General features: G+C 41.4%; 1 protein-coding gene across 1 annotated transcript; it reads right to left on the bottom strand.

Moving 5' to 3' along the window:
• Window positions 1–825: 825 nt before the first annotated feature.
• LOC124268895 (tryptophanase-like) lies at window positions 826–7,743 on the bottom strand. The gene is made up of 2 exons (XM_046703917.1): window positions 7,660–7,743; window positions 826–2,438 (listed from the first exon to the last, which is right to left on the bottom strand). Exon 2 carries the CDS (start codon window positions 2,320–2,322, stop codon window positions 1,060–1,062), a length of 1,263 nt encoding a protein of 420 aa, XP_046559873.1. The 5' UTR covers window positions 2,323–2,438; window positions 7,660–7,743; the 3' UTR covers window positions 826–1,059.
• Window positions 7,744–21,554: the final 13,811 nt, after the last annotated feature.

Below are 21,554 nucleotides of genomic sequence, written 5' to 3'. Positions count from 1 at the left end.
TTAGTGTGGTGGAACACACATAGAAGGAGTAGTATAGTAAATGGCGAGAAATCGACGGATTGGTGCACCCTGGCTAGGAGCTCGAGACGGTCCATCGCCTACAGAATAACGTGTGGACTAATTTCGGCGAGAACGATTTGGAGTTGCCTGCTGCAAGTCGAAATTGGTTGGTGGGTATAGGTAGACAAAATCTATTATTTGTCGTCTTCTACGAAGAAAACATAGTTTGAGAAACCGCCTTGGGATCTGGTATCGCTCGTAGAAGGTGTGTCCCGATCGCACCTGGATTTGTTTCTCTTTGTAGGAAAGCAAGAGATGGGGTTATTTGTGTTAGGCCTTATCTGTGGGAACAATTATCTGTTTCCTTTCCTTCAGATGACTGTCACCTGTATCAATCGCAATTGATCTTCCTCTCTGGAGGTCATTCCACATGTCCTTTTCTCATTTGGACCATTTGGCAGCATATGATTTGACAGCATTTATACTGATTTCGATGTTTGATCCCTATCGGCGGCATCAGGCTGCTCACGAAATTATAGTGGATTTTTGAATACCTGACGAAGGTTGCCACTGGCAACAATAGAAAAGTCACTTGTGATTAACTGACCAATAGAGTGGTATCCGTATCATGCTTCTTGGTAGCCTCAAGTAATGGAATTGATATCATTAGCTGCCAAGTACACGTTCAGCGACACCGCTTTCCATGAACTTAACTAACTGGGTGCAAAGGCATCAGTGCAGGATAATGAAATTGAAGGCAGTTTCTGAAATGTGAATTATAAGGGCGAAGAATTCAAGGGTATGAATGAGAGCGAGTGATATGTCTTTTCTTATTTCCTTATTTTATTGTTTTACACACAAAAAACCCGTAAGCACAATGACAATACTATACATGTATCATGTAAACTGTTATCAGGAAGAAAAAAACAATATATTGTGGGACAGCTTGGAAAACGATCCTTTGACTGAGACTGTTACCTAGGTTACCTAGGTTTTATGGATTCCCGATCCCCAAAGGTATTACGTGTAAATGAAATATCAAGAACTCTACTCTCCAGGTTAGCGTAGCTCCTGCAGTTTCTGAGTGACACGTTTGGCTTGGCCGGAACCAACTCTGTCAAATGATATAGACTCGAGATTTGTCGCATTCTGCGTCAAGCATAACCCTAAAATACGTTCCTTTCCTGCCAATACAGACTTAAACACCTCTCCGATGTACAACAGGTGAGAAAGGGTGTAAGACCGTATCGGAAGACAGACTCGTAGGAAGTGTTGAGGATTGTCTTGATTATTGTTTTCGACATCCAGCTGTTCTGGAAGGTGTGAACATCGTATACCGCCCTCTATGTACAGGGCACAGTGCAGGGCCCACGCTGGATACTGCTCTGTGGGAATGTGCGGCAAACATCTAGCAGCGTTGATGTAGATGGCGCTTCCTACTGGCTCAACTATTGGGACACCGGCTTTCTTCAAGATGTCACCAAACATCGACAAACTTTCAATTCTGTACTTTAGGTAGCGATCTTCAATCCCTTCTGCCAGTCCCATTGTAACAGTGACAGCATCTCTAGAAGGCATTCCACCATGTCTTCTGGTGCTACCAGTTACGGAAAATCTGTATCTAAATTGTCTAAAAAGGTCCCCACTTCTACAAGCAAAGAAACCCCCGATACTGCACATGTGTGCTGCCAGATACAAGCCATCACAATAGGAAAACATCTCTGTAGCTATATCTCTTGCTGAACTATTCACATACAACTCGTCTCTTAATTTGATGAAATAGGCATTTTCGGCGAAACGACTTCCATCCATGAACAGAGGGATATCCCATTTCTTGCAAATTTGAGAGACGCGTTTTATGTTGGCCATAGATACAGGCTGGCCGTTTTGACCATCACTTGTAACTATCAAGATAACCACGGCATTTCCAGGATAATTACTGGTTAATTCCGTCCCCAACTTTTCACAATCAAGGTCACCATTAAAACAGCCGTCAATGATAAATTTGCAAGGAAGATTTCTTACTGTAGCTCCTAACATTCTGGCGATTTTATGAGCTCCGGGATGCAAATAGTTACTGAATATGGCTAACTTTGGCATTGCGAAAATGGAGAACAGAGTGTGTTCTGACGCTCTTCTTTCATGAACAGGATATATCTGTTCATGAGGAAAACCTGTTAGAGATGCCACGTTTTGGATCATATTATCGAAACTGGTAGGATTATAGGAACCCTCATGTGCCTCAAACATGCTGGCCCACTGATGTTCACTCATCGATACTGTACCAGTATCCGACCACAGGTCAAAGGCATACTTCGTCATCTTTCAGCTTCAATGGGTTGAAATTGTTGTCCTTTAAGGTGCTTTTTCTTTCTTCTTTGGTAATAGTTGGTAAACGTTCCACCATTTTGATACGAAACGGCTCCACGAAAGACATTCTGAAAGGTGAACAGAATCAATACTTATGATATCCATTCGCAATCATTCATTTTTATGCGATACCCCTGGACGGTATACATATCATATTATGGCGTTTCAATGGGGCATGGCATTAGTGGACCAACACATGCAAATGCTTCAGTTTTACGGCATTAAAGACCTGAGTAAAGGTTTCAAAAAAGTTATGAAAGACATGAAGAGCATGTTTCAAGATAGACAAAATCTATCCAATGCAATTCCCTATTTTGATTTAGAAGTGTTTTCTCGGGTAAACAACTGACTTGCCCTGATTGTGACGGATGACACTAGTGGAGCATACTTTCTAAAATGACTAGTCTCAGAATCGCACTACCCATGATATAGTCGGAATTGTACAAGTGGTAGAGATTGTTGTGAAACGGACTAGATTTATTTATTTTGGTGTTTGATTGATTTTCAAAACTTTCTCAAAATGTGTGTAATTTTGTACTTTACTACCTTTGACTTTATGCATTTTACTCAACGTTAGTACTAATCAAACAACACTGACACCGTCGATATACATTCATCGGTATTGGGGTATTATGTTTATACCAGAGCTACGTTCCAGGGACCTGACTGTGTTACGGTCCTTTGTCTACTTGTAGCTGTGTACTGCTCTGTAGTCTTCTGAGGAACGTCAATGGCCAACATTTATTACAGTTTACTTTTTGCATTCAATGTATAACCTTACACGTAATATGGTACCGATCCATTTTCGTTAATTATCATCGGATAAAACATAGTTTGTTTGCTCTGTCGCACAGTGGCGTACAATAAAACGTCGCACCTCTGGCTCCTCTGTTTGCATTTAAATGTAACGACTTCAGATAGGACATTTAATGTTCTGCATTTCTGCTTGAAGTTATAGCCAAACGTAGATGGTCCTGCGCTGTGTGATTTCAATTCGTGTAAATAATTCACTATTCATAACTCATGACTTGATCATTGGGTCATATGTCTGTAAATAGATATAGTGACATTATCTTCAGGGCTTCAGGACAATTTGTCAAAAATGAAAGCAAATGTCATCTCCCCTTTTACTGTGAAATTCTGAGTATCCTCATATATTACACTTATGAGCAATTTAGACAGATATGAAGGGATAATATAGGCATCCCCATCAGTCTACATTGTCATTCATGCCTTTCGAATTGCTGCTCAGATTAGAAAAAACACAGAGGAAGGAGATTTAGCCAAGTCTGCCTACTTCTACAGATTAACCTATTTCTCCTCCAGACTATGTTGCCTCCACTATATTAATGCTTACTTCTAATCCATATCTACTAACTTCTCTTTCCGGTCCTCTTTTCTCTAATACTGACCTTTTCACTTTTACTCAACATCTCCTCCATGAACGCTTACTTCCACTACACACCTACTTAATTCTACCCAGTATCTCCTGACTTCTCTTCTAGGCCCTCTCACTTCCACTACACACTTACTTAATTCTACCCCTCATATTCTTACTTCTCTTCTAGGCCCTCTTACTTCCACTGCACACTTACTTAATTCTACCCCTCATCTCCTTACTTCTCTTCTAGGCCCTCTTACTTCCACTACACACCTACTTAATTCTACCCATCATCTCCTTACTTCTCTTCTAGGCCCTCTTACTTCCACTACACACTTACTTAATTCTACCCCTCATATCCTTACTTCTCTTCTAGGCCCTCTTACTTCCATTACACACCTACTTAATTCTACCCATTATCTCCTTACTTCTCTTCTAGGCCCTCTTACTTCCACTACACACCTACTTAATTCTACCCATTATCTCCTTACTTCTCTTCTAGGCCCTCTTACTTCCACTACACACCTACTTAATTCTACCCATTATATCCTTACTTCTCTTCTAGGCCCTCTTACTTCCACTACACACCTACTTAATTCTACCCCTCATATCCTTACTTCTCTTCTTCTAGGCCCTCTTACTTCCACTACACACCTACTTAATTCTACCCATCATCTCCTTACTTCTCTTCTAGGCCCCTCTTACTTCCACTACACACTTACTTAATTCTACCCATTATCTCCTTACTTCTCTTCCTAGGCCCTCTCCACTTCCACTACACACTTACTTCCTTCTTCTACCCATTATCTCCACACACTTCTCTTCTAGGCCCATCTTACTTCCCTAATACACACCTCTACTTTAATTCCCACCATTCATCTCCTTACTTCTCTTCTAGGCCCTCTTACTTCCACCACACACCTACTTAACTCTACCCCTCTTCTCTCCTTACTTCTCTTCTAGGTCCCTCTTATCTCCAATACACACCTCTACTTAATTCTACCTCCTTCATCTCCTTCCTTTCTTCTAGGCCCTCTTACTTCCACTACACACTTACTTAATCTCCTACCCCTCTTCTCCTTACTCACACACCTCTCTTCTAGGTCCTCTTACTTCCACACACTTTAATTTAATTCCACCCTACTTAATTCTACCCATCATATCTCCTTACTTCTCTTCTAGGCCCTCTTACTTCCACTACACACCCTACTTAATTCTACCCCTCTTCTCCTTCATTCTTACTCCAGGCCCTCTTCTTCTCCACTCACCACACCCACTTAATCTCTACCCCATTATCTCCTCGAACTTTATCTTCTCTTCTTGGCCCTTCTTAATCTACCACCTCACTCCTCTTCTTCTTCTTCTAGGCCCTCTCTCTTCCACTACACTACCTGCTCTTAATTCTACCCCTACTTAATCCTTCTTCCTTCTCTTCTAGGCCCTCTTACTTCCTTACACACCTTACTTTTAATTTCTACCCATTATCTCCTTACTTCTCTTCTAGGCCCTCTCTTGCTTCCACTCTACACACCTACTTAATTCTACCCATCATCTCCTTACTTCTCTTCTAGGCCCTCTTACTTCCACTACACACCTACTTAATTCTACCCATTATCTCCTTACTTCTCTTCTAGGCCCTCTTACTTCCACTACACACCTACTTAATTCTACCCATTATCTCCTTACTTCTCTTCTAGGCCCTCTTACTTCCACTACACACCTACCTAATTCTACCCATTATCTCCTTACTTCTCTTCTAGGCCCTCTTACTTCCACTTACACACCTACTTAATTCTACCCATTATCTCCTTACTTCTCTTCTAGGCCCTCTTACTTCCACTACACACCTACTTAATTCTACCCATTATCTCCTTACTTCTTCTTCCCCTCCACTCCACCACCCACCTAATTCCTACCCATCATCTCCTTTCTACTTACCCCTCTTCAGGGGCCACTTACTTCCACCACACCCTACTTAATTCCCACCCTATCATCTTCTCACTTCTCTGCAGGCCCTCTTACTCCACCACACACCCTACTCTTAACCCCACCTCTCATTCCTTACTTCTCTCTAGGCCCCTCTTACTTCCACTACACACCCTACTCTTAATTCTACCCATTCTCTCCTTACTCTTCTAGGCCCCTTACTCCACCACACACCTCTACTTAATTCCTACCCCTTCATCTCTCTCCTTTCTCTCTTCTAGGCCCTCTTACTCCACCACACACTTCTTAATTCCTACCCTCATATCCCATTTCTTCTGCTGGGCCCCTCTATGTAATCCACACACCCTCATTAATTCCCACCCTCATCTCCTTACTTCTCTTCAGGGCCCCTACTCCACCACACTTCACTTAATTCCCACCCATCATCCTCTTACTCCTTCTAGGCCCCTCTTACCTCACACACACTTACTTCATTCCCACCCCCATCTCCTTACTTGCTTCTCAGGCCCTCTCTTACTTCCACTACACACCTTACTCCAATTCCCACCCATTATCTCCTTGCTTCTCTTCTAGGCCCTCTTTACTTCCACTACACACTTCTACTTAGTTCCACCCACCCTTACTTCTCTAGGGCCTCTTACTTCCTTCATAACCCACTTAATTCTACCCGTTGTCCCCTCTCCCCAGGCCCCTCTTACTTCCACCATCTCCTTACTCTCAGGCTTCTCCGACATTTCTTCTTCTCCACCTACACCTACTTAATTCTACCCAGTATCTTCTCTTCTAGGCCCTCTTACTTCCACTGCACACTTGCCTACTTAATTCTACCCCTCTTCTCCTTCTACTTCTCTTCTAGGCCCTCTTACTTCCACTACACACCTACTTAATTCTACCCATTATCTCCTTACTTCTCTTCTAGACCCTCTTACTTCCACTACACACCTATTTACCTTTCTTCCTTACCTCCTTACTTTCCCTTCGGGTGGGCTTTCGTGAAAGCAAACCTATTCGTGGTGAGTGCTTGTAACCTAGTAGCTGTTCCCCCGTGTGGACCCTGGGCAGGTTATCAACACCCAATTGCTATTCGTAAGAGGTGACCAAATTGGAAACCTGTTTCCGTGGGTTGCGCCCCTGTGTCGGTTGAGAACGGGATTCTGGTGGTTTAGGGTACTGGTTCCCGGTGTTGCTTTGCTCAACACCCCACTTCGACCTTACTTCACCTAGACGGGTGGTAGAATGGGCCCGATTCCACCAATGGATGGTCACGCCATGCCCCGAGTATGACTATAAATGTCAGTTCTATTGATATAAATATACTTTTCACAGCTATTTGTAACCTAACACCAAACTGCATTTGGTTCTGAGGATAGTTAAACCTGGGTATTCCTTTGCTCTGCCATGGTATATTCTCGTGCTACATATGGATATAACACATCGGGCAATGGTTAGGGAGCCTAGACCTAACATTAAGAGAGATCTATCAAACAGTACGGGCTACATCCTTTAGATGTGTGCTTGATTATATAGAGTAGATCGATGCTCATGATGTTGATCATTACATTGTCTGGTTCAGACTCGATCGATTAGTTACAGGAAGCCGCCATATAGCTGGAATATTGCTGAGCGCGGCGTTAACCAACCGACCGACCGACCAACCAACCAACCAACATGTAGAAAAGAACATTTTAGATCTCACTGTACTATGCATTTCACAAGATTTAGCATATCTCAAAATTCTGGCACGGCTGTATAACGTCCTAGAACAAATAAACCAAGGTACATACAGAACAAGAATCGTTTGTAGTGTGGATAGGACCATTGTTAAATGTAACATAACTCCAAGCTAGAAATTTTCACAATTTACACGTGCTTTGTGGCGATCTTACTCTCATGCAGCTCTTCCCTTTAACCTCAAGAGTGCACCTATAACATCTGCGTATAAATCTGAATTAAGAACATACCTCTTCTGACACTACCACTGATAGCTGTTATCTGTCTTCTGTCTGTACGTATGAATATTATGATGTGCTTTGAGCAAATGCCCCGGTGATGTGGAAATAGCGCTATATAAACACCCATAACAGTTGTACTATTATAACAGACTGGAAGCTCATTAAAACCGGTATTGATGACGTTTCTGGATTATTGGTTCGTGTTACGGCCACTATTTGCCAATCAGCCTTCACTTGACAAGGCGGACTGCACGATCCCGCATATCAAACAAGTGTAAAGTGAATCGAGACTCATCAGTTGACAGCACGTCAACGACATTTAGCCAGGTGTCGTCGTTGTGTACAACAATGGCGTCTAGTGGTAGTATTGTGAAGTGGGATGGGGATATAGCACCGGTTTTCGTCCGTCCACCCGTCCGCTTCTCATTTGGGATAATAGTTATAATAGTTTCTCAAACCCTAATAAAGTTGGAGATCTCCAGTTTTACACAGTGATGATACTGGCCACCATATACAATGTGCTGGTGTCTGGAACTTACACGTGACAGCGTCGGCGTCCTCGCTATGTCGCCCAATGTAAATAGAAGCGACAAAACCCTTTCCACACCCATAAGAAAAATAAGCAAGTCGATTCTACAATTGTGAGAATATCATGAGTATGTCTTTGTTTCATCAGTATTACAGCTGTACGATGTAACTGAGTCTGAACCAGACATTCCAGTGATTGACACCATGACATACGATGACAGAGTTAGTGTTTAAGAATCACTACGAAATGGTGATGATACCAGGTGTTCGCGAAAAGGTGAGCGTATCCTGACCCACCGGTGACAACCGTCATGAACATATGCAATGTCTACTCAAATGTTCACTTGACAAAATTCGGGAACGTATAGTCCAAATGGGGAACTGTATCGGCGTGATGTGAAAGTTTTCTCAAAGCCTATATTGTCAAACGCCTGACATTTAAACCAGTTGATTTTACCGATCATAATAAAAAATTCGGTGACTTAAAATATTTTGTTTTCGCTAAGCGCATACTGCGTGAAAAGGGGGCACGTTTTCTCAGAAAAGATTACATGAAAATGTTCATCTGAGAGATATTTGTCAAGAATACAAGCACCAATCTAGTAGCCTGGACAAGTAGCTCTAGAAAGTAGAGATCCAGTTATAAGTTTAGTCATGGAAATAACTCTACAAAAATTATTTAGGGCACCAATTTTTAGAGTTCCTTCCATTTCTTGTTTATCTTGAGCACAAACAGATATACAGCTCTTTATTGGTGTTATTGTACTCAGTGCATCGCGTGGCAACTGGGACAAGTATTCTCAGAAAATACTGAAGTTACTGGATTAATTATTCTTGTACATACAAGGTCCTATTTGCGTATCCATTTCATCACTTTTTCTGATGGGCTATGCTGGTGCCTTGTCTTACAGATTCAGATGGAGGTAGTTGGAGTCCACTAAACTGACATAAGTCCAAGTAAATGATAACTGTATGACAAACAGAATCAATACGACTTATAGACGTATGGGTCCTCGGAGACAATATACCTTCCCTAACTGGTCCAAACTACAGAATGTGTTTTAGTATATGGTTTTACAGACATACACGTTAATACACTGGGTGCAGCGTGCAAGCGTTATCGTCACGGTCCTGACCCTGCTTCCATTCACGACATGGGTAGATATTTCTATTCCATTACCCCTCTGTTTTGTAAGGTACAACCGATACAGGAGGACGAAGATGTTTGATATCATGCATGTAATGTCTGGATCTTACACTATGCATTTCTTGTCCTATGATTTTGAGAAGTTTACCACTTTGTGTGACAGCTGAAGGTGTTTAGCTCTGTGTAGCTCTGTGTAGCCCTGTGTAGCCCTGTTTAGCCCTGTATAGGTCTGCGTAGTCCTGTATAGCCCTGCGTAGATCTGTAGCTCTGTTTAGCCCTGTATAGCCCTGTATAGCTCTGCGTAGCTCTGTTTAACCCTCTTTAGCCCTGTTTAGCCCTGTGTAACCCTGTGTAGCCACGTATGCATATCATTAGCACTACATTCTGTTGACAACCCCACCAGACATGTAGGAGATAAACTGAAGGGAAACTCACCACCAGCTGCAGAATTCTTTCTGGTTGTGTGTTGAGCATCTGTCTGAAGTCTGTTCATATAATGATCTAAACCTGGTTCATCAAGGATGTTTAAATTGTTTGCCGGGAGCCGCAACCGCAACATGTCATCCATGTACGGAGATAAGTAAGCGACGTTGTGGATCTGTGCTGAGGAGGTCAATGCTTGAACTCGTTTGTTTGAAAAGAGACCAACCTCTTCAAATGCGCTCTTCGCGTTTATTCAGCTGGCAAATTGACCGCCTTCGTTGAGAAATTACACTTCCCGGAAGAGAATTAACATATGGTTTCTTGACCATATGTAACCACTCAAGACCGACTCCGGAGCGGGGTGAGATAACTCGTCATATTTCTCTGAAGTAATTGTGAAGTAGACGGTATACATCAGAAATACATATTTTCGGTATGAATTAAGATTCGTTTGTCAATGATTTATTACAGACCCAATATTACTGGCCAACATTTTTCTAAATTCGGTTTGATAACTTCTTTTTAACTGATTAGTTCAGACAAATCAACGTTAACATCAGAAGATGTTATTTTCAGTAACATTTAAAGTATTGTTCAGAGGGGTTCGAGTCATTCTTTGGGCAATAATTTTTTTAAAAATAAATCTAGACTTTTGCAACGTATATTTTTTTTATATGTTGTGATTAACCTATATTTCAAATTAAAACGAGATCGGGGAGAAATGAATTTTTAAGAAAATTCCAACGCTACACTCACTGCATAAAATACACAAGGAGTGACACTCGCGATGCTCAAAACCTGATCGTAAACCGGACAGCCCGACTATTTCAACGTGCGGTTCAATCAAAACTTAAGTTTTCACAAAACATTGTGTTGAGCTTGTAGGCTATTCTTTTACCTTTCTGCTCATCGTATTCAAATTGTCTACCTGCTTTTAACATTTGAACATTGACCCTCGCATTAGCATTACCCTCTGCTTTGAACAAACGTCTGGCCTCTCTTCGGTAAACATCGACAGTTTCCGTAAATCTTTCAGTGTACGAAAACATTATATAAGCAGTTTCGAGACACGAAAATCGTTACATGGGCACAATGTCGACAATAACAAAGATTCCATTTTCAACACTGACATGTGCGATGATATTTCGTGTCAGCTCGCTATTGTCTCGAAATCGTACATGTAGTGTATTGGTGATAATAAGTTGTACCACTAGTATTATCTGGGTGACCGGAAGCAGCATGGCCTGTATGGGGTAGTCATGAATAAAGTATGGGACTGTCAAGACGTGTCTCTCATCTGTGCAGGTGAGGAACCATGTGGCAAACACTACATTTGGCGACGAGGATGCAGACTCAAGTTATGGTGGAACAGAAGAGGAAAACTGTATGTTGTTGATTCAGTTCGCCGTTACCACGAAATTAGGAAACATTACAGTGTTCAAGTTTAGAAAAACAATAGAGGAGAAAGAAGACTTGTTTTGTAAGTGAGGAACACTTAAGAAGACAATTTTGGAAGAGTATAGAGACATTTATGGCAAAATGACTGCAGAATATTCGCATAGTTTACCAACTTTTGAGTGTTCAGGCGATCAGACCGCGTTAGGTCCACGATGGGAGAGATGGCGTAGAGCATTTGAACTGTCAATCACAAGTGAGGGTGTCACTGACTCAACTGTAAAACGTGCTCGCTTGCTCACTAGGGCTGGTCTAGAAGTGCAAGACATAATTTTCACTTTAGATGACATTGGAGATGCTAAAGACTATGACAAAGCTGTGAAAGCTTTAGAAAAATACGTCAAACCTAAAGTCAATACTGTTTCTGAGAGACTGGTATTTAGAGACATGAAACAAGAAAGTAATGAGACTATGCTGCAATATGTGACAAGATTGAAAACACAGATAAGTGTTTGTGCTTATGCAGCTAGTGAATTGGAACAATTGTGAGATCAGATAGTCTATGGATGTAAATGTAACAACCTGAGAGAGAAATTGATACAGAAAGGGTCAGGTTTGACTGTGGATGAGACTTCAGAATTAGCATTGGCAGGAGAAGTAACTAAAGTGAGAAATGAACACGTCATGATTGGAAAAGACATGAATGTGAAACAAGAGCCAGTTTACTTCATGTCGAAAAAGGATCAGGTCGTTTTGCAAAGAATAGGACATTTGAAGGGCAAGAAGGACATTTGGTTCAGGATGAATCGTGTCCGGCACGCAACAAAACATGCCGAAGGTGTGGCATTGTAGGACATTTTATTGACTGTTGTAGAACAAACATGTCACTCTGGGGTCGAGGAAGAAATTTTCGAAATCCCCGATCATTACGATCCTCGTATGGAAGAGGTAGAGCTAGAGGTGATCAATCATATAGAGGACAGGATCATGTCAATCTAGTAGATGAAGATCAGACAGAAATGGGAAATGGTCAGAGGAGTTTGAAACTGTAGAGGATGAAGGGTATGCATTTCAAGTATCAGGGGACAAGATGTTAACAACTGTAACCATGTGTATAGGAGGAGCAAACCTAGAGATGATTATTGATTCAGGATGCAGTGTGAACATTATAAATCATGATCATTGGAACTCTTTAAAAGAACACAACATAAAATGTGCTACCCAGAAAACATCCAGAAAATATTTCCATATGATGCATCGAAACCGTTGGAAGTTATTGGCATTTTCACAGCTCAAGTCAAGGCTGCGGGTGATAGTGATAGTTTAGTTGGAATTTTCTTTAAAACTTATATCTTCACCGATCTCGTTCAAATTTGAAATATAGGTTAATCATAACATATAAAAACAACATACGATTGCAAAAACCTAGATTTTTATTTAAAAAAATTCTTGTCCAAACAGTGATTCGAACCCCTGTGGCTCGGAGTGTCATTTTTAATTACATATATGCTGTTTCACAAGTTGATAAAATATATATACTAGCCACATAAAGAAACTGTGCATTGTCAAAATATTATCCCAGTTGATAAGTACGATAACAATGTCAAAGGTACATATAAACTTTAATGGAGGGATCATGAGACCATAACAAGTCGGGAGAATTTCAATTGAAAAGTCAATCACAATGACGTCACGAGTCCACAAGCGGGACAGGGGTCAAACGACCATGTCACAAGCTAAATAACGGGTATGTCCACCATCGGCATTGAGAACAGCAGTGCATCGACGACGCATAGAGCCTATCAAACGTGCAAGGAAGGCTTTTGGGATGTTAACCCAGGTCCATGACGTTGCAGAAAAGGAATTGCCACAGGTCGAAGAATCTGATCCCTGTAGCCCACACCAGTAAAGTTGCCCTGAACAATCACCAAAGGAGTTCTTTGGCGTGCTGTTATTCCACCCCAAATCATCACGGAACCACCACCAAAGCGATTCCTCTCCAAGACACATGCCTGTGCATAACGTTCTCCCACGCGTCTATAGGCACGTTGACGTCCATCACTATGGGAAATGTTAAACCTGGACTCATCTGTAAAAACAACATTTCTCCACCAAAACAAGGGTCTGCGGACATGATTTCGGCACCACATTCGGCGAGCTTGTCGATGACGTTGTGTCAGGATAGGCCGTATGGCGGGACGTCGTGGTCTGATCCCGTGATGACGTAAACGTTGTAGAACTGTGTTTGGGTGGATAAAGCGAAGTCCTGGGATGGTTCGGACAGTCATCACTGCAGTCTAAAACCTGTGGCGCAGATGGGTCACCCTTATTCATCTGTCCTGTCTTGGCGTTGTTACACGTGGACGTCCTGAACGTGGCCGATCGATGACGTCATTTGTGTTCTGGTAGCGTCTCACCAGTGCAGAAATGGTGTTCCGGTGGCACCCACTTGTCGTTGAGACATTCCCCCACGAACCATCCCAATGGCCTCATGACGTTGTGTAGACGTGAGCCTTGGCATGCTATGCGTTTCAATAGCCGTTTAATTTTTGAACGATCGCAAGGGCAGGGGTTGAGCTTTCCAAAGTGACAGTATTGTGTGGCATTCATTTGCTCTGTTTCTCTTTCCCGGAATGCACGTGCAACAACGTATTGCACGTCTCAAGGACGAATCCACTGACGTCACGGAACGTGGCACGTGCATGCATGTTGGATACATGTCACTAATCTCTGAGTTTAAATCCTTATGTGCCTACACAGGTTTGATAAATTTAGATTTTAAATTTTTGTATGCACAATTTCTTTATGTGCCTAGTATATTATCTGATTTATTGTAAAATGTACATGACTTGATATACAATGATATGAATGTTTAAAAGTGTTTTCATTACAGATATGTTGTGATTAGGTGTCGTTAAAGACGACGGCTCTTTTCAAGGGTTTCACTCTTAATGTTATTAGATAGAACACACCGAATGTGTTTTCCGCTAAGGATTTAACCACATTCGGAAATATGCTAAGATGTAAATATGTCGTGTATTTGTTGATATTTGATACTCTCTGCATTGAAGGGGTTGTGACATGGAGTAATGGTTCAAAGCCATGTTGAACTTGGAATATCCATTACTAGCCGCTGAATCGGCTAAAATCTCCTGAGACTTGAGTTGAGTACTTCCAAATGTTTCATCGTAATGTCTGCTTGAAGGTTGTTATACTGAAATCCAGAAAGTTTGGTACATTCGACAGGTGTGTACTTGTGTATGAGTGTCGTGACGAATGAACAATCTCTGCACTTATACACAGCTGACGAAACTTACAGTTACATTTCTCGTTTACTGTACTGTCTATTGGATAGTTCAAAGCTATACTACTGGAAAATGGATGTTTACGATGCAACATCTAGTTGAAGAGTTCATCCATGACATTGTGGTTAGTGAATACAAAACCATTCCTTCCACTTAATGGTCACCAGCATTTGCACCAGCGGTTTAGCATAAGGGTAAATTGTAAATGCCAAATACCACTTTATCAAAATCACAGTCATATCTGTCCGCAGAAAAAAATATGTGTATTTAATGATGGAAAATAACACAATCTGTTTCGTTCGATCGATACAATCTTTACAATTTGATAATTCAAACTGTGCTGTCTGAAATAATAAATAAATGGTACACTATTTAAATTAATTTGTTACTAAAGTATTTGCCTGCCAATATTTTGTAACAAAACAGCAACAATATACAAATATTTGCTGAACACTACTTGGCGTTGGCCGTGGGTAACAGGCAGTTCAATCTCAGTTTGTTTGTCCACATAAAACGAAGAGAAAATATCATGAGAGTGTACGTGTTTCTGAATCATCATCAATTTTGAAACTCTCAGGTGACCGTCCTTTTCCACGCCATTGGGAGGTCAATGAGGCCACGCCATTGGAGGTCAAGGAAGCCACGCCAATGGGAGGCCAAGGAAGCCACGTCATTCATCTGGCCACATTCACATGATAACATTTTGAACGTTTTTCTACGGCATTTAGTTCCATAAAGCCATTATCCTGATCAAATAGTTTTTCGCAGCGCAGCGCGAAGTCGACTGTACCTTAGAACGTTGTGAAATACTGCTGAATGTTACTGTGAATGTTACTGCGAATGCTGCTGTTTGTTACTGTGAATTTTACTGTGAACGCTGCTGAATGTTACTGTGAATGCTGCTGATTGTACTGTGAATGTTACTGTGAATGCAGCTAAATGTTACCGTGAATGTTACCTGTGAAAGTTGCTGCGAATGTTACTGTGAATGTTACTGTGAATGCTGCTGAATGTTATTGTGAATGTTACTGCGAATGCTGCTGATTGTTACTGTGAATGTTACTGTGAATGTTACTGTGAAAGTTGCTGCGAATGTTACTGTGAATGCTGCTGAATTTTACTGTGAGTGTTACTGTGAAAGTTGCTGCGAATGTTACTGTGAATGCTGCTGAATTTTACTGTGAGTGTTACTGTGAAAGTTGCTGCGAATGTTACTGTGAATGCTGCTGAATTTTACTGTGAGTGTTACTGTGAATGTTACTGTGAATGTTACTGTGAAAGTTGCTGCGAATGTTACTGTGAATGCTGCTGAATTTTACTGTGAGTGTTACTGCGAATGCTGCTGAATGTACCTGTTAATGTTTCTGTGAATGCTACCGAATGTTACTGTGAATGTTACTGCGAATGCTGCTGAATGTTGCTGTGAATGTTACTGTGAATGCTGCTGAATGTTACTGTGAACGTTACTGTGAAAGTTGCTGCGAATGTTACTGTGAATGCTGCTGAATGTTACTGTGAACGTTTCTGTGAAAGTTGCTGCGAATGTTACTGTGAATGCTGCTGAATTTTACTGAGTGTTTCTGTGAATGCTACCGAATGTTACTGTGAATGTTACTGTGAATGCTGCTGAATGCTACTGTGAATGTTACTGTGAATGCTGCTGAATCTTACTGTGAATGTTACTGTGAAAGTTGCTGCGAATGTTACTGTGAATGCTACTGTGAATGTTACTGCGAATGCTGCTGAATGTACCTGTTAATGTTTCTGTGAATGCTACCGAATGTTACTGTGAATGTTACTGCGAATGCTGCTGAATGTTGCTGTGAATGTTACTGTGAATGCTGCTGAATGTTACTGTGAACGTTACTGTGAAAGTTGCTGCGAATGTTACTGTGAATGCTGCTGAATTTTACTGTGAGTGTTACTGCGAATGCTGGTGAATGTTACTGTGAATGCTACTGTGAATGTTACTGCGAATGCTGCTGAATGTACCTGTTAATGTTTCTGTGAATGCTGCTGAATGTTACTGTGAATGTTACTGTGAATGCTGCTGAATGTGAACTGTGAATGTTACTGTGAATGTTACTGCGAATGCTGCTGAATGTTACTGTGAATGTTACTGTGAATGCTGCTGAATGTTACTGTGAATGTTACTGTGAATGCTACTGTGAATGTTACTGTGAATGCTGCTGAATGTTACTGTGAATGTTACTGTGAATGCTGCTGAATGTTACTGTGAAAGTTACTGTGAATGCTGCTAAATGTAACTGTGAATGCTACTGTGAATGCTACTGTGAATGTTACTGCGAATGCTGCTGAATGTTACTGTGAATGTTACTGTGAATGCTGCTGAATGTTATTGTGAATGTTACTGTGAATGTTACTGCTGAATGTTACTGTGAATTCTGCAGAATGTTATTGTGAATGTTACTGTGAATGCTGTTGAATGTTACTGTGAATGTTACTGTGAATGTTACCGTGAATGTTACTGTGAATGTTACTGCGAATGCTGCTGAATGTTACTGTGAATGCTGCTGAATGTTACTGTGAATGTTACTGTGAATGTTACCGTTAACGCCGCTGCTGAATGTTACTGTGAATGCTGCTGAATGTTACTGTGAATGTTACCGTTAACGCTGCTGCTGAATGTCAGGAATTGGCGTCATAAATATAGCTGTAAAACAAACTTGCCGGGGTTTGATCAATCAATCAATCTCAATGATGAATCAATCAAATCTTACATTGAAATCGACAAAATAGATAACTGATGTGTAACACCATGTTCATGGACAGAAGTAGTAACTGTGAAACGTCAGCGATAAAGAATATTAATTAGTCTTGATCATCTGCCTAGACATATTCCACTGGGTTACAGGACCACACGGAGATAAACATAACAAGAAGTGGGGCATTCACAGCTACTGTGATAATATGCTGTGTGTCACGGGGTTCAAAGCGCCACAAATGTGCAGCCACGAGTTGCGTCCCCTGGACTCGCCAGACACCTATCACGTGTCCCACCGGTAAGCCCCGATTGTGTTCCTAGGTTATCAGTACCATAGCGTGCTGGATGGTTTCACATGGGTCTTTTCCTCAACATTTTAACCCGTGAAGATCCGGATTAGAATTGATCTTCAGTAACCCATGCTTGTCGTAAGAGGCGACTAACGTTATCGGGTGACCAGGCTCACTGACTTGGTTGACACATGTCATCGTATGACAGTTGCGTAGATCGATGCTCATGATGTTGATCACTGGATTGTCCGGACCAGACTCCATTATTTACCGACCGCCGCCATATAGCTGGAATATTGCTGAGTGCGGAGTAAAACAACAATCAGTCAGTCAATCAATCCTCCAACTTTAGGCTGACATGTCTAAACAACGGGGAGAGTTCTATGGATAAACAACGTCTTTATTATTAATACGAGCGTAGCTCCTAACACCATTATCAGGCAAGTGATGTATAATACTGCAGGTAGGGCAATATATATATATAGTAAAGTTTCAACAGCAAGTTTGCACAATTAATAAAGGTGATGTGCACGTCTAATATTGTAATTGGGATACTCGTCAAAGCGGCGTTACAGCTAACCCCCTCACTTACTCAATTTACAGTAACCCATGCTTGGGTGAGTGTTGATACTATTTAGTTCATTTTTGTAAAGAACAATGCCTCTCTTTTCGTTTAAGTTTACTAAATCTGATGACGGTTCCTCCATTACATCATGTTTTCCATGGAGGATCCTCCGAAAATCTAAACGTACAACTACCGCCACTCGCTCAGTCTCTCCATCAGCCTCCCCTCAGCCTACCACCTCTAGCCCCGGTAATCACCTATGTCGCATTAAAAGTCCCCACTGTAATAACAGTTGTTGCTCTCCCCCTCAATGTTCCTCCCCGCCCGCAGACCGTCCCGCTGGCCATCCCCCACCCCGTGTCTGCTGCACAAACCTCCCAATGCCACTGTTTGATTGACATGATCCCCGCTCTGCATCTTCCTGGCTAAGCAGATTTCAGAAATTTGTTAATATTCAAAATTTCGCTGATGAAGAAATCATTAACGTTTTCCCCCTATATTTATCGGAATCTGCGCTGATTTGGTATGAAGTACTTCCCTGTAAAGACAATATGACATGGCCCGAACTCAAACAATCTTTTCTCAAATGGTATGGCCCCACATCTATTCAAATTATAAATCGTAAAAATGTCCTTATCGACAGGAAACAAAAAGAGCATGAGGACTTTCGATTATTTCTTCAATCAATTCGGCATGAGGCATCCCTTTTGAAATGTAACGATGACCAATTCATAAAAGATCTCATTTTCAGAAATTCCCTTCCTCATATCGTTCAATTTATTGCCACCAGACGCCATGACACTTTGTCCGATATGATAGAAAGTGCCCAGGTAGCAGAGGACACATACCAAATGTCTGGTATAGATGGAATCATGTCTCTCATCTCATCCATTAAAGTTAAGCTGGACAGACTACATGAAGAGCAGCAGAAGCAAACTAATGACTTTAAACCCTCCCCCAGCAATGCATTCCCCAACCCCTCCCTTCCCCCTGCCATCACCCAGTTTTCCCCGTCCCACCACCTCCCATCCCACCCCCAGTGTATCATGCCCACAGACACCCATACATGTGCATCCACTGTGGGTTATACCATCTCAGTCCCCCAGAGTGTCGCCTCCACCCCTTCAACTTATTTCCGACACCGCTTATTACCTTCTTTGTAAATGTGTTCCGTTTCATGTCCCTGTTCTGTATGCTCTCTATCGCAGCATACACCCGTGTGTCTATGTTCCGTCAAAGTAATTGTCTGTCCTCCTGGCCACCGCTTTCTAATATGTACTGAAGTATATATGTATGTATTCATGGGCCGTTGTTTGATTAATGTTTGAAGTTGAAAGATGTGTTTGAAATATGTCTGAGATTGATTTGCCATGCTTTGCTTTTTATGGGAATGTTATGCCCATAAGCTGGAATATGAATATGGATGTGATGTCTTAAGGACTTGAAAGTCTTGAAAGTGTATTTTTAATGGTGTGACGAGAGTAGATGAGAACGTGTGTGTGTGTGTGTGTGTGTGTGAGAGAGAGAGAGAGAGAGAGAGAGAGAGAGAGAGAGAGAGAGAGAGAGAGAGAGAGAGAGAGAGAGAGAGAGAGAGAGATTTGCGCGCGTGTGTGAGAGAGAGTGTGTGGGGGGAAAGTGGGGAATTGACTTATTTTATACCTAAAGTGCTACAAAATGTTGTGTTGTGTGTGTGTGAATGTGTGTGTGAAAGAGAGAATTGACTGTTATTTTAATGTTAGGATGATACAAAATGTTGAGGTGTGTGTGTGTGTGTGTGTTGAGAGTGTGTGAGAGAGAGAATGTGTGTGAGCGTGTGTGCGTGTGCGTGTATGTATATGTGAATGTGTGTGTCTTCTAATAAAAGAAGAGTTTCATGTTTATATTGTATGGAAGCTTGACTATTTAGGAATTTGTTACTCATGCAAAGGATACAATATGCACCTGAACATGAAATCTTTTGCCTGAATTAGTGCACCTGATCATGGACATGAAATCTTTTGCCTGAATTTCTTGAATGTACATGTATTATGTAATACAGTGATACAAGCGTATTATTCTGTCATTTATGTTATTGAGTTAAACATAAAAATAAGGTCCCACGACACAAATCTTTACCTGTCCATACTAATTTTCAACAAATATTGTCATTCTTATGTCGATATTCCTGTCAGTAAACCTCAGCTTGAATCATGTTTTCAATTTTGTGATTATCAGGGTTGGTTTTTTTCACAATGTCTGTTTATTATAGAGCTTATTCCTACTATGGAGGAATTTGTGTAACATCAGCTAACATGGGATGTTAATTTGGCAGTTTGAAACAATATCATAACTCTTCATATTGAAGACGTATAATTTATCTAATGTATTTTGTAACTTTTCACAGAAAGGGCGTATGTCGAAGGCACTTTGATGGGGTATGGGTTTTATCGGGGAAATATAGACATGTTTGTATATTCTCTGAGTTAAGTTAAAGTTGTGTTATCTACATCTAAATCACAGTGCTGACAATATACATGAAATATCAGCAGCTTATTATCATGACCATCAGCACAGCCATGTACAGGTCAGCTGCCTGCGTGTAATTGACCCTAATTAACTTTAGAGTATGGCCGGTTGGCTACGGAAGTTAGCATTGTGGATGAGGTGCATGCTGGACACTGCAGGTTGACCATACATGTATCGTAATACGATACAGGGCAGCCTGACAGTCAGTAGTATATAGACAATGAATTCTTAATGTAACGGGACTTGACCCTCGGACAGCGGCTAGGCAGGTGGGCTGACGATCGCCTCTGTGATGCTGCCTGGCCGTTGCTGCACTATCATGTAATTACATACTTAGCTGACAAATAAAGTGTTGTGGACCCACTGATGGACTTCTGTATTTGAAGAGACAGATATCCCCAAAACGCTTTAACCAAAAACGCTTTAACCAGCCCGGGATACTTGTCGTAAGAGGCGACTAACGGGATCGGGTGGTCAGGCTGGTTGACACATGTCATCGTATCCCAGTTGTTTTGATCGATGCTCATGCTGTTGATCACTGGAGTGTCGGTTATTTACAGAACGCCGACATATAGCTGGAATATTGTTGAGTGTGGCGCAAAACTAAACTCCCTTATTTACGGTATGGAACAGGCGTTTCACCTCACTCACTCTAGAAGAGTGAAAGTAGAGAACACAGTGTAACACTTTTGATTGGACAAACGCTTCATCCACTTCTGTGAAGTATAGGATTTCATGTACAAACTTTGGTAAGTTAATGAACAAACTGACTGATTTTTGAAACGATAGGGATGGCTTACGCTGCACGCAAAATAGGATTACATTACGTCGTTGGTGGTAGTTAGTGGTACAACAGCAGAACCAGTGGCACTAGAAATAACAGATGTTGGGTAAAACAGTTTCACAGAAAGTACAGGTAGTGGTACTTTCTGGGCTGAGACTCTTCCAGAATTCCAAGCCACATTCTCAATGTGAGGCACCTTATCGCCAGCACACAAAATCACCCATCCATGAATACTGA

Source organism: Haliotis rubra, unplaced genomic scaffold (genome assembly GCF_003918875.1).
Source record: "Haliotis rubra isolate DU_JTF1 unplaced genomic scaffold, ASM391887v1 Scf140, whole genome shotgun sequence".
Classification (NCBI taxonomy): domain Eukaryota; kingdom Metazoa; phylum Mollusca; class Gastropoda; order Lepetellida; family Haliotidae; genus Haliotis; species Haliotis rubra.
This window is presented reverse-complemented; position numbering and strand designations above follow the sequence as displayed.

What these genes read in the sequence shown, in the direction of transcription:
- LOC124268895 (XM_046703917.1), bottom strand. Translation starts at nt 2,322, where the DNA reads ATGACGAAGTATGCCTTTGACCTGTGGTCGGATACTGGTACAGTATCG.